At 40.3% G+C, this 16,715-nt stretch overlaps 1 protein-coding gene across 1 annotated transcript; it reads left to right on the plus strand.

Annotated features, from left to right (window-relative positions):
* The first annotated feature begins 11,459 nt into the window (after positions 1 to 11,459).
* On the plus strand, positions 11,460 to 13,964 carry ACTBL2 (actin beta like 2). The gene has a single exon (XM_046672084.1). The coding sequence runs from the start codon at positions 11,618 to 11,620 to the stop codon at positions 12,746 to 12,748; it is 1,131 nt and encodes a 376-aa protein (XP_046528040.1). The 5' UTR covers positions 11,460 to 11,617; the 3' UTR covers positions 12,749 to 13,964.
* Positions 13,965 to 16,715: the final 2,751 nt, after the last annotated feature.

Genomic DNA, 16,715 nt, shown 5'->3' on the forward strand with positions numbered 1-16,715 from the left:
AGGCTGCACCTCAGCCCGGTGTGGCTGTTGACTTCCAGCAAGTTATACTACCTCTGTGGCACCTTAAGGGCAGCCACACTGACTTAGAATGCCACTTCTGTCAGCACGGTGTCAGTTCCTAGCAGGCCTGCTCTCCTGTAAGTGTTACCAACATTCCCTCTCAATTATTTATCTGGCTTTTTATTACCTGTCATAACAAGCCCCAGCCACAATAAGCTGTCTGCTTCAACAGTCCAAGTTATTTCTATGAGTATCAATTATTGTTTTTATTAATGTTTTGCATGAGCTTTGAGTTCTCTGCCCCATCCTTTTTTTTGTTTTTTGTGTGATTTTTTGCATATGGCCTTTTGTTTTTAGTGTCCAAATTTGAAAACTGAATTTTTTCAGGAATTCCATTCTTATTGTGTCTTATGGTAGATTGTTTGCAAAACTGGCCACAATTTTTCCTCCCTCTACATCCACACCCTTTTGCAGCAAATGTGACTTTGCAGCTCTGCCCATCAAGAGGTAGAATCTATCTCTCCTCCCCTGGAATCTGAGCTGGCCTTGTAACTTGCTTTGCCCAGTTGAATGCATGGAAGGGACATTGTGTCATTTCCCAGTCTAGGCCTCAAGTGTCTTGCATGCTTCGACTCACTCTTGGAACCCTGCCCAGCCAAGGTGAAAAGTCTGGGCTTAGCCTGTTAGAAGATGAAAGACCATCTGGACTAGAAATGAGTCAGCCCAGCTTTCCCAGCTGAAGCCCCAGATATGGGGCAGGGTCAAGGAGGGTATCTTTGATATAGCTACTTTTGATCCATATTTTTAGCCAATTTTCCTGTTTCTGACCCCAATGCACCCCCAGTTTTAGAAGTACCTGGGGCCTCAGACTGCTGAGCTTTTCTGGGACCCTGCAATAAGAAGACGATTGCTTCTGGGCTTCCCCCACTCCCCAGTGAGCTTCCTGTTTCCTCAAGTCAGCTCCCCTCTTTGCTGCTTTCAAAACGTTATTGCTGTGATGTCCTCTCCTGTTGTCTTTGTCCTTGTTTTCAGTGCCTTTTTATTTCTTTACTGTAAATTTTAGTGGTGTTTGGAAAGAAAGTGCAGACAAATACACATGTTTAATCTACCAGAATTAACAAGAAGTCTCCTCACTTCATTTTATAGATGAGGAAATTGAAGTCATAGCAGCTAAGTAGCTTACCCAAAGCCACCTGGTAGTTAGGAAAAACCTGGAACCATCCAGAGCCCTGGGATCAGCCCATTGTTCTTTCCTCTATCCCATGTTACCCTCTGATTATGTCAAGAAGCCCGTGTAACAGGACTAAATGTTACCCCAGTTGATATTATCACAGGTTTCTTCTGTACAGCACACAAGATTCTGCAGTGCCATTATCTGCTCTGGCCTTGACAAATAATGTGATAAGCCAATTCAATAAGCGTTCTAAAGTATACAATAAAAATATACTTTATATTGTATAAATATACAATCTCTGCTGATGTCTAAACCAAAATTCACATAGAATTGTGAATTTTTGTATTCTCGCAAATTAGGTGTAAATTCTTAGACAAAACTTAGAAGCTATTCAACAAGTGTTTAAAATTCTAACTACATAAACAAATGCCTGTGTTCTGAACTGAAACAAAATTGCAAGGCCTATAAAGCGGCCCTGCTGGACAGGTAAATGACTCCGGAACCAATCAGAAGTGGTTAGAACTTGGTGCTTCAGAACAATGCCAGCAACATTTTCTGATGTCTAATGGCCCACAGACCAGTTACAGGTGTACAGTTTCTGCCAATAATCATCACTGATTATGCAGAAGGGCTTGATTCAGATGTTGGGGTCACTTGTGTGAAGCCTGCATGGGCTGCCATAATCCTCCCTGCCCCATTCCAAGGACTGTGTTCAGCTCTACCACGTGGCTGCAGTAGGCATCAAGCCAATGTGGGGTCAAAGGCACAAACAAAACATCCCATGCATCCAAACCGCAGGAGTAGGAAAGCACTGCCTCTGGATCAGTAAGACGCATCTCTCATCTTGTTTTTTCTACACTTGTATACTATCTAAATCAATGAATTCCAGAAAAAAAAATTAGCTTCCATCTCTACTCAGAGTGTAGCCACCCCTGACACAATAGGATGACCAACCCCTGCCCAGCTTATCAAATTCAAGCCACTCAGTATTGGTTTCAGGATCTTTCACCAATTGTCCATCCCCCTTTAGCCATCCCTAACTTTCCTTCTCTTAGTGCTAAACATAGACTCCCGCCCCATATGTAGGGTTTGCTCAGTCCCCATTAGGACACTTGCCAAGGATGTTCTGTTCACGGCTCTTCACCCTCCTGCACAGTGAAGAGGCGCAGTTGACCAGAGCTGAGCAGGCATCCTGGAGATTCATGGGAAATACAATGATTGTCACTCATAATTACTGAACTCTTGCTCTTATCATGCACTCAGCTAAACACTTTATGCGCGTCACCTCATACCAACCTCAAGACAACTTTATGAGGCGGATAGAATTATCTTCAGCTTAGGGAAATGGGAACTGAGACTTTGAGAAGCTTTGAAATGCCCAAGTTTACAGACCTAGCAAGTGGAGGGGGGACAAACCACGCCCCGCTAGAGTCTAGAGCTGTGTTCTTAACTACTGTGTTTTGATAGTTAGTAGTTTGTAGGACCAGAACAAAGCAGAGTTTAAATTGTATGTGGTAGTGAATCTGGAGCCTGGGAGATTTTAGTGTACGTGATTTAAGAGTTTGCCGGCCGTGGTCTTCAGAAGGGTTTGGGATTGGAATAGTTAAAAAAGTACTCTGTAACTTTGCTAACTATGAAGTGACCAAGGCCCAAACTAAGACACAGCAAATAGGGACAGAAATGGGAAAAGAGAAATCATCTCAAAGAATATCCAACAGAATTTGATGTCATACTACATTGTTTTTAAAAAATAAAAACAAAAAAGAATAAAATAGGTGAGCCAAAAATGACCCTCAAATTAGAAAACTGAGTGATTTTGAAAAGGTTGAGGCCACTGATATAAACAGAGAGCCTTGGAGAAGCTGATGAATTTGATATTGGATATGTTAAGTTAGAACTTATACACATAACATGTTGGAATGTTAACACAGCCCGATCAATGAAGCATCTGTTTAAAAATAAACATTGGAAGAACAGATCGATAGTCAAAGATTAGACAACTAAAGTTGCAAGACCTTATTGTAGGCACTGTTAGAAATAAAATGTGAACACGACCTAGGGAGTACGGTGAGGGAGGCAACCATGTACATAAATAGTACAAACAGAAAGGGCTAAGAACTACGATAGAGATATGAGCTAAGTGCTACAGGACTTGAGAGATGCAAGAGATTAATTTCTCCTAGGGAAAATGAAGAAGGCACTATGGGGAAACAGGTAACATCTGAGATGGATGGAACATCAAAGGACAGAGAAGGTGGAAAGGACATTCCCAGTAGACTAAGCAATGTCAGCAGGTCCAAGGAACAGAAATAGCAATTAGTCCAGGAGACTGGAGCATAAGATTCCTGGATGGGGGAGGAGAGGATGATAAATGTAGGCTAGGGAAGTAGGTCGGAGCCAGATAATGGAGGGCCTTAAAGTCTCTACTAAGCAGCTTGGACTTCGTACTATAGCAAATGGGAGTCATCAAAAGCTTTAGAGCAAGGAGTGACAGGTTCATATGTGAGTCATATGCTAATCTTTTATTTCCATAAATGAACGTTGGATTTACATAAAATAAATGCAATTCTGCTTTATATCTCTCCCCTGTTACTCTACTTTCTTTTGCAAATCTTGCCCTTGGGTGAATATTCGTGAATTCTTTCGCATTTTTTATGTTGCATATGGGACTTCTAATTAACCTTTTATCTAACCTGGAGCCCTTCTTTCTTCTTTCCTTTTTGGTTAGAACTGAAACTATCATCAGCATTAACCAAGGATATCAACAAAAGAATTCTTCTTCTTTTATTTTAATCTCCAAGTCTATTTCTGATACTCCACTGGTTTGACCTAGATTCCAGTGGATGTAACAAAAAGAAGACTTGCTCTGAATGCTTCAACCAACACTTTCCTTCGGCAAATTCTTATATTATAGCATCTTTGTGTGTCCTTTTTCAAAGAACTCCTAGTTTCAGAGGAAAAGGATTTGAAGAAGTCAAAAATGCATCCATTTCCCTCATAAAGGTAGCCTTCCTGCTTTAAAGAGAAAAAAAGGCTCCAGAATGTGATAACATCTTTTTAGAACCCAGTCCAGTCTCTTTCAACCTGTCCAACCAGAACAGGAGAAAATCCTAGGAGCCAGACAAAGAAGCAACAGAGACAGTTCACCAGAAACCAGAGCTGTAATTCATTATATTCTCAGTAGTATTATCCTGTTTAGTTAAAATCCTTTATTCTGTAACATAAACCCATTCCACCATATCCCATCCTCAATAAAACAATGAAGAACAGAGTCCCCCTCCTTGCCCTATCATCTTTCGAATTGAATTCTTTTTTAAATTCCTAAAGACTAAGTGTTACATTGGGCATTTGTCATGTAATTAAAGAAATTCAGTCACATAGTATTTTTCTTCTCTTATAGATACGAAACCATCCACAAAACAAGAAAGGACCTTAGAACACAGGATCCCACCTGTCCTCACCACCCCTCCAAAATGCATGCTCCTTTTTAGTTTCTCAGAACAATTAAACTCACATGCCTGCAAGAAGTGTGAACAGAGCAGGGTGGGAGTAATGCTACAGGGATGTGGGGGCCAAAGGGGAATGGAGAACTTGCACCCCTTCTAAAGGGGGTGGCTGCTATTCAGCTGTAGTTTGGGAACGAGGTCCAATGTTGCTTGATCTTCCTATTTTACCAAGAGAAGCAGGAATTCAGCAATCTACTTATGTCACAAATACTCAAAACTAAAAATTAAAAAACATTTATAGCACACTGTGTGGACCAAAGAAGTCGTGCCAGGGGCCCCAGTCTGCATGCCCTTCATTACACTGAGGTCTGGCCCCAAGGAACAATCCAGAATCTGTACCAAATACTAGTACCATCTTTTCTGTAGTTTCTTTGGTGCCGTTTTTCCTGGACCTGGTGACATGATAACTAAAGGAAGAGAAACCATCAACAGACAGGTTTTCAGTTCTGATACCACCCTGCCCATGCTTTCTTCTAGATTTTCTACCTTTGCTGTAAGTTCTGTCCCCTCCTCTCCTGAACCCCACCCTGAAGGGGCTCCCTGTGCATTCCCCCTTTTTCTGCCAACAGATAGCATGCTGCCTTGCCGTGAGCAAAAGGATAACTCAGAAAACCCTCAGGAGGCCTTACTAGTCCCAGATACCTGAAATAATTTCCCAGCTGTATCTCCTGAGATCCCCAGAAAGTCTGCTTCCCGTGGCTTAAAAAAGAAAAAACTACATCAAACTATCAATCAAAAAGTTTTCCCCCAGAAGTGAATTATGCAGCTTCCAAAACTGAGTTAGCCTTTTCATCCTGCGTCATCCACCTTCTGTGTACTTCACCCAGGGCAGTGCATTTCCACAGCAGCAGGCACTCTTTCAGAGAGACTGGCTGGGTTCTAGTATGAGACAATCCACAGTCCCATTGTGTAGTTAGAACTAGACAAGGGCTTATAGATGATCTTAATGAAAATGAGCAAGAAATCAGGTGTGATATTTGAGCAGTCACAAGGCCAGTTTCATCAGATGAAGAACAAATAGCAACCACAATTCAGTGGCTGCAAGGCACTTCTCATGGTTCAATTTTTGTGTTTTCATGAAAGACTGCATTCATTAAATTAGCCTTAAGGGCCTGTGATCTCTCTGGCCCCAGCTTGTATCAGATCCCACCTGCATTCATAGTTGTTTCCTCTCTAATTTTCTGGAAGATCAAGTCCTTGCCAGGCGCTGGGACCCCCACACTCAGTGAATAATCTCTTTTGACCTAACATTTCATAATTCTCAAGTTTTGCCACCCTTCCCTCTATCCTGTGTAGCTCCTGTCCATCTCGCTTGGCTTCTACTCTTGGCCTGCTTCAGAGGTCATCAGATTTGTTCAATTACCCAGGCTCTCCCAAGCTCACCACACATCCTAAACCAGAGTCCTTCCCCCACTTTCTGCTAATTGCCCTTGGCATGTCATGGTCAAAGCTGGATGTCTGGAGACAATGCCATTTGGGGTCTGAAAACTGACACCTGGAGGGCTCCACTTCTCATGTGGCTGCAATCCAAAGGATGCATTTGCCTTCTTGATTTAGTTTTTGTTTTTTAATGGCCTAGTATCTCTCCTATCATTCCCTCCTAAAATCACTCTCGTACTATTTTCTTATTTTAGATAATAGTAGATTTGCCTCTTTACTTGTAAATGTCTCTCTTTCTCAGTCCAGACATTAACTCACCATTTCTTTTTCTCCATTTAGAGAGTAAGATGTCCTGGTGTCCATATTAATATGGAAGAACCTGCTAAAGTTCTCCAGAATTTTATTTGGTTTGCTTCTTTTGACTTCAATATTCAGCCTGGTCTCCACTCTAAGATGGTGTTTGGACACTTTCAGATGATGTTTCCCAACAGGGAATACAAAGACTCTGCAGGCACAGTCCTAGCTGGCTGCTTCTCTCACTGGGAACCAGCCAGATGCCCTCTGCCCTATTTTTTCAGCCCATCGTCAGGCAGGGCTTGGGCTCTGGAATTCATCTGCTTGGGTTCAAATCCTGACATCACCACTATTGCTCTCTATAGCTTTGGTCAGTTGGCTTGTGAAGCTTCAGTTTCTTCCTTCTAAGACGGGGATGATAATCCTAGGTACCTCATCAGGATTGCCATGAGGATTAAAGAACTGGTACGTGTAAGTGAAACAGCATAGAGACTGGCACACACTAAATCATCAGCAATCACAATTTTTATTGCTGCTCTCGCACTTGGCAGAATCAGAACACAACTGAGAGCTTGTCTCAGTCTTGGATGATATGTGCTCCCCACCAGCAGTGGCTGAGCTGCAGTGAATACTGATGTTTGCAGGCGTATAACCTTCCTCCCTGTCTTTTTCTCTTCTTCCTTTAGAGTCAAGACATCTTCAAAGGTTCATCTACTACACACAGCAATCTATTTCTCCTCTTAGCTACTTTGTCTACAAGTCAACTGAACTAGCCAAAAGCTGATCTATGACATATTTTAAAAGCTAAGAGTTAGAAAGAACTGCCACAAAGTCCACTCCGGTCCTTTTAAACAGGGAGCCCTGTTGCCCTGGGAGTGAAAGTTGGCCTTCTTCACAGAGAGTTGGCTAGCACATGTTGGGGTTTGGGAGCTGGGGTCAACTGGACCACTAAAACAATTCTTGTACTCAGATTATCCTTCCAAGTGCATCCTGGACCTAGCCATGATGCACCTCACCAAAGCTGCTTTTCCCTCTTACCCACACCTGCCCTACACAGGTTTCCTTTGGGGACAATTTGTTGAACTTTAAAATTTTTCATAATTTTTTGCAAATTTCTCTATATTAAAACAAAGAAAAATCATTGTAAACTATTATCAGTAATTATTATTGGTGGATTTATCATTTGTAAGAAATTATTAAAGCCATATGGTAGAGACTTCTCCAGAGTGAACAATGACAGTTTATAAGATATGACTAAGCCAGTTTATCAATATGAAATATAAACATTAAATAGTATTTGACCACAAAATATATGAGTTTTTTAACGTTTAAAAAGTGGTCAGCTATATCTATCTATCAATGAATAGATCAGAGTATGTAATGAAAAATCTCACTACCCATCCAAGTATTTGTATATTAAACATGTATCAAATCTCCACTCAAAGCAAAGTACAGCTGAAGGAGATCCTCAGAGCAATCTACACAGTGGGAGAGGTAGACATGTGCAAAACATGCAAAGGACGGAAGAGAGTGTGGGGCACAAGGAAAGAATCGAGACCAAGGAAGAGGTAGCTGGCCTCAGTGTTCTAAACTAAATCCCTAAGGTGGGCCTCATTAAAACTCTCAGATTCAACAGTTTGGTTAAGAGATGAGAGTCTGGGAACAAGAGATAATCATTAAGATTTGGCCTCTGTGACACATGGGCAAGAGGCCCCAGTCATATCTTCTGTGCCCAGAGAGAAAGTTACACCCAATTCAAGGGTTCCCCTCATGCCTGGTAAGATCCAGATTCCTGTTCCAAACCCTTGCTGACTCTTGTGTAGAGACCTAGTTCCCAATACATCCATGAGTCTCTGATTTTATCCAAGTTGATGGTGCTCACGCCTGCAACATTCCCTCCACTGGCCACCAGCAACCCCCTGTCCATCCTCTGAGACTTTTCCTCTTCCCTGGCCTCTCCTTTCCCCTTCCCCAACCCAAGGTTCGAGGGCTCCTCCCTCCTTCTTCATAGCTCCCTGTGCTCCTTCTCTCTATACATTGACCACATTGTACTACTGTTACCTGTGTAATTGGGAGTGATATTCAAAATATTTAACAACTGGTACAGCATAGGCAGCACCCCATCAAAACCCTAACCCTAACCCTAACTCTCTGATGCTCTGTACCAGTGCAGGGTGACCACATCTCAGCCTGGTGGGAGGTGACTTTCGCCCACAAGACAATAAACCCTTTAAAAGTAAAGGCTGTGTTTTATTCACCAATATATTGCCAGTTCCCGGCACATGGGAGATGTTTAATAAGTGTTTGTGGATTGAATAAGTCTAAGGTGACTTGAAAAAAGCAAGATGATAAGGAGGTTGATAAGGGAGTGGGGCTCTGCTTTCAGTCACCTCAGCTTGTGGTCCTTACGTGTAATACCTACACCTCCGCCTTGCTCAGGTTTTGTACATCAGCATGACTGTCAAACTAGGCAAAACATAAAAGAAAATCACATTCTTGGATTTCAGAAGTTAAGCATAAACGTCCCCATAGGTTTAAGTTTTGATAACTAACTAAACATTTGTAAATTCCAGTCATTTATAAAACCTGTTGCCTTCAGGAACAGCCCCCTTGAGTCTAGCATTTGTAAACCCATCTTCATTTATTTCACTCACACAAATCCTTACTATTTTTTAAAAATTTAACCAGTTCAACAGACGGTATTTTTAAGTGGTTGTTAAATTACGATATGTCCCTCTTGTATTACTGGGCGTTAATTAAAAGAACTTAGGCTTATTTTAAGAATACATAATTGATGAAAATTTCTCTTGGGACCCCAAAATTAAAACAGAGGTTAGATGGTCTGCTAGCAAAATCACACATCAGCCTCACTCTCAAGGCATCAATTATGCTGTGCGGGCTCATTACCAAACAGCTCTTGGTTCAAATGCAATTCTAAGGAGAGCACTCTAGGAAATATAGAATCTAAAGCTTGCACTTGGTACCAGATGCGCTCCTCCACAGACATTTCTGCTGCTATGGCTTTGTTTTATATTTCAGAGTGGAGATTCATAAATGGAGACCAGTGCTAAATGCAATGTGTTTCTTTTTAGTTTTGTAGGATGTGCATGTAGTTTGTTATGGGTCTTAAAAAAAAAAAGACATTCCCAGAAGCATCATCCAATAGCAATAAAATATTGTTTTAATCAAAAGCTTAGTTGTGCTACATGAAAAGAAAGTACACAAAACCACTCAGCATGAAGGTCTGATGGTGAGTTCTTTAAATCTGTTGAAGGAGGAATGGATTTTGCAGTTACAGAAAAAATTAAGGGAAAAAATTGTCCTGGTGGGGAAAAAATAAGCAAAACTATGGATCTTATAATGAACCACATTCTACCATGACAGATCTGCAGCAGGACAGTTTTGAAGGCACGTTATAGGGGAAAGCGTTGGATCAACTCAGAGAAAAATAATTCTATGTCAAGCAGTAGACAAAGACAAGAACTGGACACTCCCAGCTTGGTGTTACTATGACTCTCCAAGAGGTTCATGGGCAAAGACACTGGCTACTTCTCCCGGCTTTCAACTGGAGGGTGCACTTGTGTCCAGTACTGTGGGGCTGTGGCTACCTCTTACAAAGTGACCATTATTGAATGAATCAATCAATCAAAATGAAGGTGATATTGGAGAACTCAAATGTGGGCATGAAAAATTGCTTTGCTTTAAAAGAACTGACAAGGGAGATTATATCTTATTTACCTAACATATATGGGAGGAAAGTGATGAACCTTCTTAATTGTTGTTTCTCTGTAATCATCACTAATGTCCTACATTTTATCATAGTACACATTTTACCAGGTTACCTATATTTCTATATTAAAAATAAAATTCAGGGCCAGCCCCATGCCTAGTGATTAAGTTTGGCACACTCCACTTGAGTGGCCCAGGTTTGGCTCACAGGCATGGACCTACACCACTCGGAGGTGGCCATGCTGTGGCAGCGACCCACATACAAAGTAGAGGACGATTGGCACAGATGCTAGCTCAGGGTGAATCTTCCTCAGCAAAAATAAATAAATAAATAAATGTAAAATTCAAACAAATTGTTCCTGTGAAATGATCAGAGTGTAATATCTCCTAAAATTGAAGGAAAGCTAACACTAATTCAATTGTGTACATTTTAATAACTACAGAGAGGCTTGATTTTATAATAGAGCATCTGAATTTTGAAAACGAAAATGTTTTAAAGATCAGTTCAAATATGTGATTTTTAAATATATCTTATCACTTAATCTTGTTTACTGTATAACTGAAGAGTTATTGCAAAAAAATTAATAAAACTTTTATAATCTGCATTTTAACTAACAAATCATGAAAGATAGTTGGACATTCAGCCTCTATGCAGTCAACATGGACCCAATAAACCTAATGCTATGAACAATGTCTAGGCATAGTAAGTGCTTAATAAAATTTGGTTATTATAAATTTATATCAGGAAAGAAGATCTGTAGTGGTTTACTTGTTGAACACTTTATTGCTTTTACTTGATATCTGATGGATTAAAAGTCCATTAAATATCCCTAAATTTTGCACAACACAACCGCATTATAATTACAGCTGTCAGGTCACCATTGGCCATTCATTATTTTCATTCATCAAAACAGTTTCGATCATGATGACATCCTGTGGGATTAGGAATCTAATGGGAAAGAAAATTTCGAAAAAGTAAAGTTTGCAGAGTTGGACTCCTCAAAAGAACAATATATTAAGAATGAAAAGTTAAAGCTGGTGTGGAGAAAATGGACCCAGAGGGTAAACTGAGGAGGGAGTGGTCCTTCTGGCAGTATGACCCATGCCCAGCACTAGCTTTCTTTCATCTTGCTTTTATACTCCTCATTGCATAATCATAGCTATTTAGGGACTGTGCCAAAGCCGGCTGACAGTCATGTGTGGGTTGCCTAATTACAGTAAACTGAGCTTTGGCCACTTGGTAGCCAATTTTCTCTTCATAAAGGAAGGTCTACTGATGATTTGTATAATCATCATCATCATTATTAATACCTCAAAGGCAGCCCCACACAGAAGTGCTGAGAATTGGTGGGATAGGACATGGGCGGGGCCAGTGTGTACCTGTAAATACCTGTCATCACAGCACAGGCTCGCCTCTCTGAAGGCAGTTCTGGAGTGGTTTCAATCTGTTCATTCTTTCTCTTTCACATCCTAGCCTGGGATTTACTCTATATTTAACTTCTGCTCACCTCTCTGGAAGATTCTGGCCGGCGCCATGACTGATGAGGAGCTGTCTGCCTTGGTGGTGGACAATGGGTCAGGGATGTGCAAGGCAGGCTTTGGTGGTGACGATGCCCCCCGAGCTGTGTTCCCCTCCATGGTGGGGCGTCCCCGGCACCAGGGAGTCATGGTAGGCATGGGCCAGAAGGACTGCTACGTGGGAGACGAGGCCCAGAGCAAGAGAGGCATACTGACCCTGAAGTATCCCATTGAACATGGAGTGGTCACCAACTGGGACGATATGGAGAAGATCTGGCACCACACTTTCTACAATGAGCTCCGCGTGGCACCAGATGAGCATCCCATCCTCCTCACCGAGGCACCCCTCAACCCCAAGATCAACCGGGAAAAGATGACCCAGATCATGTTCGAGGCCTTCAATACACCTGCCATGTATGTGGCTATCCAGGCTGTACTGTCCCTCTATGCCTCCGGAAGGACCACAGGCATCGTGATGGATTCTGGGGATGGGGTCACGCACACTGTACCCATCTATGAAGGTTATGCCCTGCCCCACGCCATTCTACGTCTAGATCTGGCTGGCAGAGACCTCACTGATTACCTCATGAAGATCCTGACAGAACGAGGCTACAACTTCACCACCACAGCCGAGCGGGAGATTGTTCGCGATGTCAAAGAGAAGCTGTGCTATGTGGCCCTGGACTTTGAGCAAGAGATGGTCAGTGCTGCCACATCCTCCTCACTTGAAAGAAGCTATGAGCTCCCTGATGGGCAGGTGATCACGATTGGGAATGAACGCTTTCGATGCCCTGAAGCCATTTTCCAGCCTTCTTTTCTGGGCATTGAGTCCAACGGGATCCACGAGATGACCTTCAACTCAATCATGAAGTGTGACGTGGATATTCGCAAGGATCTATATGCCAACACGGTGCTATCTGGAGGTAGCACTATGTACCCAGGCATTGCCGACCGGATGCAGAAGGAAATCGTAACCCTGGCACCAGGCTCCATGAAAATCAAGATCATAGCTCCCCCAGAGCGGAAGTATTCCGTCTGGATAGGAGGCTCCATTCTGGCCAGCCTGTCCACATTCCAGCAGATGTGGATCAGTAAGCAGGAATATGATGAGGCTGGTCCTCCCATCGTTCATAGAAAATGTTTCTGAATGGGCTTCCACGCTAATGGGCTTACATTTTCTCTTTTTCTAGGTCAGAGTGATGGTACTGCTTTATCCACTTTCAATTGAGTCAAGGTAAATAGTCCACTCTTGCTAGTGTGTAAACCAACAAAATCATCTCCATCCAAGGATGGTGGCCTCCTGCTCAACTACCCACATCTTGACCTCTATCAACCTAATTCTGAAACATATTCTATTTTCCTCACCTATAGAGTTCAAAGAAATGTAGACCTCTTAAATGAAAGTAAGTAATAAGGAGTAAAATCCTAAGAAATGTCCTCTCAGAATAGATAACTAGAATTTCCAAGCTGTAAAAACTAGTTCTTGCTTAAAATATTTAACAATAGGCTGTACAACCCTGTAAAAAATGTGTATGTATTTAACAAACATATCTTATGAGTATTTTCACTTTATTTTACTATTTTGTGTAGATATCATGAATTATAAGGGTGAATAATATCCATATGTACATAAGTACCAGGGAAATAAAATATTATATCTTGAAATATACTGATAAATCTGGCTCTCTGAACAGCTAATGTGAATTTCTTAACTCCTTAAGGGTAACCATTTTAGTAGCTTCATATTTTAATTGTTCCCCTTATTAAATAAGCATAATGAAACAGCCAACATTCCATTAACGTTGTTTATAAATCAACTCAAATTCCAGCTCAGTGTGGAGTTCTGCTTGTCAAACACCTATTTTAAGGTCTTACTTATTGAACTTCATTCTACTTGTAAAACAGCAAAGCTACAGAAAACGCCTAACCTTTAAAATAGAGAGATATTCTAATATCAAATTCATGTCAATATGCTACAGTTTGATGAGAATAATTTTATCTCTATTTCTCAGCATAATAACACATCTTGAATAATTTCCATAGGCCATGATTTTGGATATTTCTCTTATCAAGGGTTTCACTGTGGGAAAACATAGCTGCAGCATCTTTGTAAATTATAAATTCTAGCTCCAGTATAGTGATTCCAATTTTATTCTTGGAAATATTTCAGAATAATTCCGATTTATTACATCTAGTAGTTGGCAATACTTCCTTATGCAAAGTGTCTCTAAGACACTAATATCTTAGAAAATATCAATGTATCTTCCTTTAATGTTTAAAATTTTTTAATGAATTCAATGATGATTTTCAACGTACTACTGGATCTATTTGAATCTATGCTGTGATTTTTTATTATCTAGATATCAGGGAAGCTTATACTTGTGTTTTAAAATTCTAAATTGGAGTATTTCAGAATTTTTTGCTTAAGATAAAACTTTTCAAAGAATTTGATTGTTCCTTATTTCCTTTATCTGACCATACAATTTTTAAAAATGTATTTAACCAAAATTAATCTCCAAAGGCACTTTACTTTACAAGAGTTGGAGTTTCTTTTCTCCTTTAATTAATTTTAAATAAATTAAAATTGTTTCATACTTGCATTTCCTGTTATTTTCCCTCATCCTTCCCAAAAAAATATACCTAGAATGATTCAGAAATGATCACTTTTTATATGTATGACTTACTCATCCATGTATTATAATTTTGCACCTGGTACATTTGACCATGTAAACATTAAAAGGCAAATTTTTAAAAAAGGAAAGATGATTAGTCAGATAAGGTTATAAATTCCTGTAATCTCAATTCAAAAGTTGGGTTTAGTGGATGAACTGGTATTGGGGTAATTAGTAGGCAGAGATAATGTCAGTAATAATAATATCTTGGATTTATATGCTGCAACACTTTTCATTTGCAGAGAAGTTCTCACACTCTAATCTATGTTCAAATACCAAAAAAAAAACCAGATATCCCCTTCTCACAGAAAATTTATGGGACAGGCAAGGTGAACTTCCAAGAGAGAGAACTATTGAGCTCTGAATCATTAGATGAAAATATGGATTCTATAAAGCAAACAGAAATTTAAACCAAGATTCTTTGGATATTCTCCTGTTCATCAACATTGACTGACTGATGGATAAATTTAAAAAGGAAACACTCCATCTCACACTTTTATATTTTAGAATGAATGCCACCTATTGACTTGTTATTCACCAGTGGCTCACCAGATGGAAGAGCACTGAGGTAGCCTTCACAGATGAATTTCATACCATTGTGCATTGTGATGCTCACTCTCCCTCGATGATCCACCCTAAGTAGCAATCTACGGCTGGGACTGCACCACAATCCTACCCAAACAATTTTTCCCTAATCAGAGGTAACACTTTTATGAAAGTGTACATGATCCGAAGCCAATGCCTACACTCTTCTTTCCTAACTTTCAGATGTACTTATTTTTCAATAGTGAGATAAAGTAGTGATGGGGTACAAGATGAGTCTTATATTCACAATTCTGTAATAGAGAAGGGCCTAGAAATGAGTATTACATTTTACAGACAATCGAAGAATAATCCTTCGAGTAAACAAGGGCCTTACCACATTTATTCACTCACTTTGCAACTATAAATTCAACGTTCTATGCCAGAATTGACTAGAGAAGTGTTTCAAGGAGCTGGGGGATGTACAATCCAGTAGTGGGGGAAACTATGTGCAGGGGAAAGCAGTATGATCTAAAAGCGGTTCATGGACTAAACATAGTCTAAGGTACTGTGATACTCCAAATAAGGACAGTTCAAGCTGGAGTAATCAAAGAAGGATCCACTGAGTTAAGTTTAAAGCACACACAAGTTGTACTGAACATAAAAATTTTCTTCGATGGCTCGGGCACCATTATGATCACTATTTATTGGGGTTGGTAGGGTGTTTAATTCTTATTTTGAATGCTTCCATTGGACTATGCCAGAGAGTGTAAAGAAGTGAATAACCTGTAAGGCTCAGTTCAAGTGTCTCCTCTTCCACAGAGCCTTTTCTACCTTTCCGTCCTCCTTTTCCAGGGAAAAGTAATAAGCCTCTCTTTTGTGCTTCCACTGCATTATTTGCACGCATATAGCATCACACCTATAATATGTGTCCACACTCTTCACCCTCACCCATCAACAAGCTCCTGGAGGACGGAGACAGGGACAGTATTCATCCACCTTCATATCTTCCAGGATCTTCCTAGTGCCAGGCATATAGTATTAACTCAACAAACATGGTTTAAATAAATAAACTAGCGAATACATGGATTCTAATGTACATCGTGAACATCTCAGGTCTGCATTATCTATTTCTTACCACTCTGTGCTAAGCTCCTTGTCTGCTAGTGTCTGCCACTTTTGTTGGTGTTGTCTTTCCTCAGAGGCATATTTTCTCTTTTTCCTTTCGTCCTCTCCTCTCTTTCCTTTTCCATAACTTTTCCCATGCTTCTCAACATGAAGAGCTGGATTTTCAAAGTTTTTGCTTGTCAATAAAAGTTTCCCATTCTTCTGATTGGTCAAAGAATCAATTAACTTCATCTTTTGGAGTGGTTGCTAGCCATGTAGCTGCTGAAATTTTAGCCCAAAAAGAGAGAGAGAGAAAAAGAAAAAGAGAGAAAGAAAGAATGCCTTTTCAGTGAGTACAATGGTATATTGAGCTCTTCTAATCTATTTGCATTCTTGCTGATATTTTTCTTGTTTTCTCAGCTCCAAATTGCTCTAGAGTTGAGTTTCAGGCATCTGACTCCCTAATAACTCAGACATAATAAATTGAAAAGTCTGCTTTTCTGGTAACTATTCACAGCCTCCTTTCAGAATTTACAAAAAATTTTTTTCAAAAAATGTTTTGTGAAGTTAGGAACGAAGCATGTGGTTTGCCCAATACTGCTTCCAGATGTTAATAAGTACACGTGGACAGACTTCAGGGATATCTATGTACATATCAGTAGAGAGACTGCTCATTAAAATTAATTTATACTTTAAGACTTACTTTAAAATATGACAGGACCTGTCTCAACTATAGCTGTCATTTTTTTTAAAGCTAACACCATAAGTAATAAAGACTATAGAGCCTTCTTGGGCTGCCTGATTTGGTTTTCA

The sequence above is a fragment of the Equus quagga genome, chromosome 9 (assembly GCF_021613505.1).
Source record: "Equus quagga isolate Etosha38 chromosome 9, UCLA_HA_Equagga_1.0, whole genome shotgun sequence".
Classification (NCBI taxonomy): Eukaryota; Metazoa; Chordata; class Mammalia; order Perissodactyla; family Equidae; genus Equus; species Equus quagga.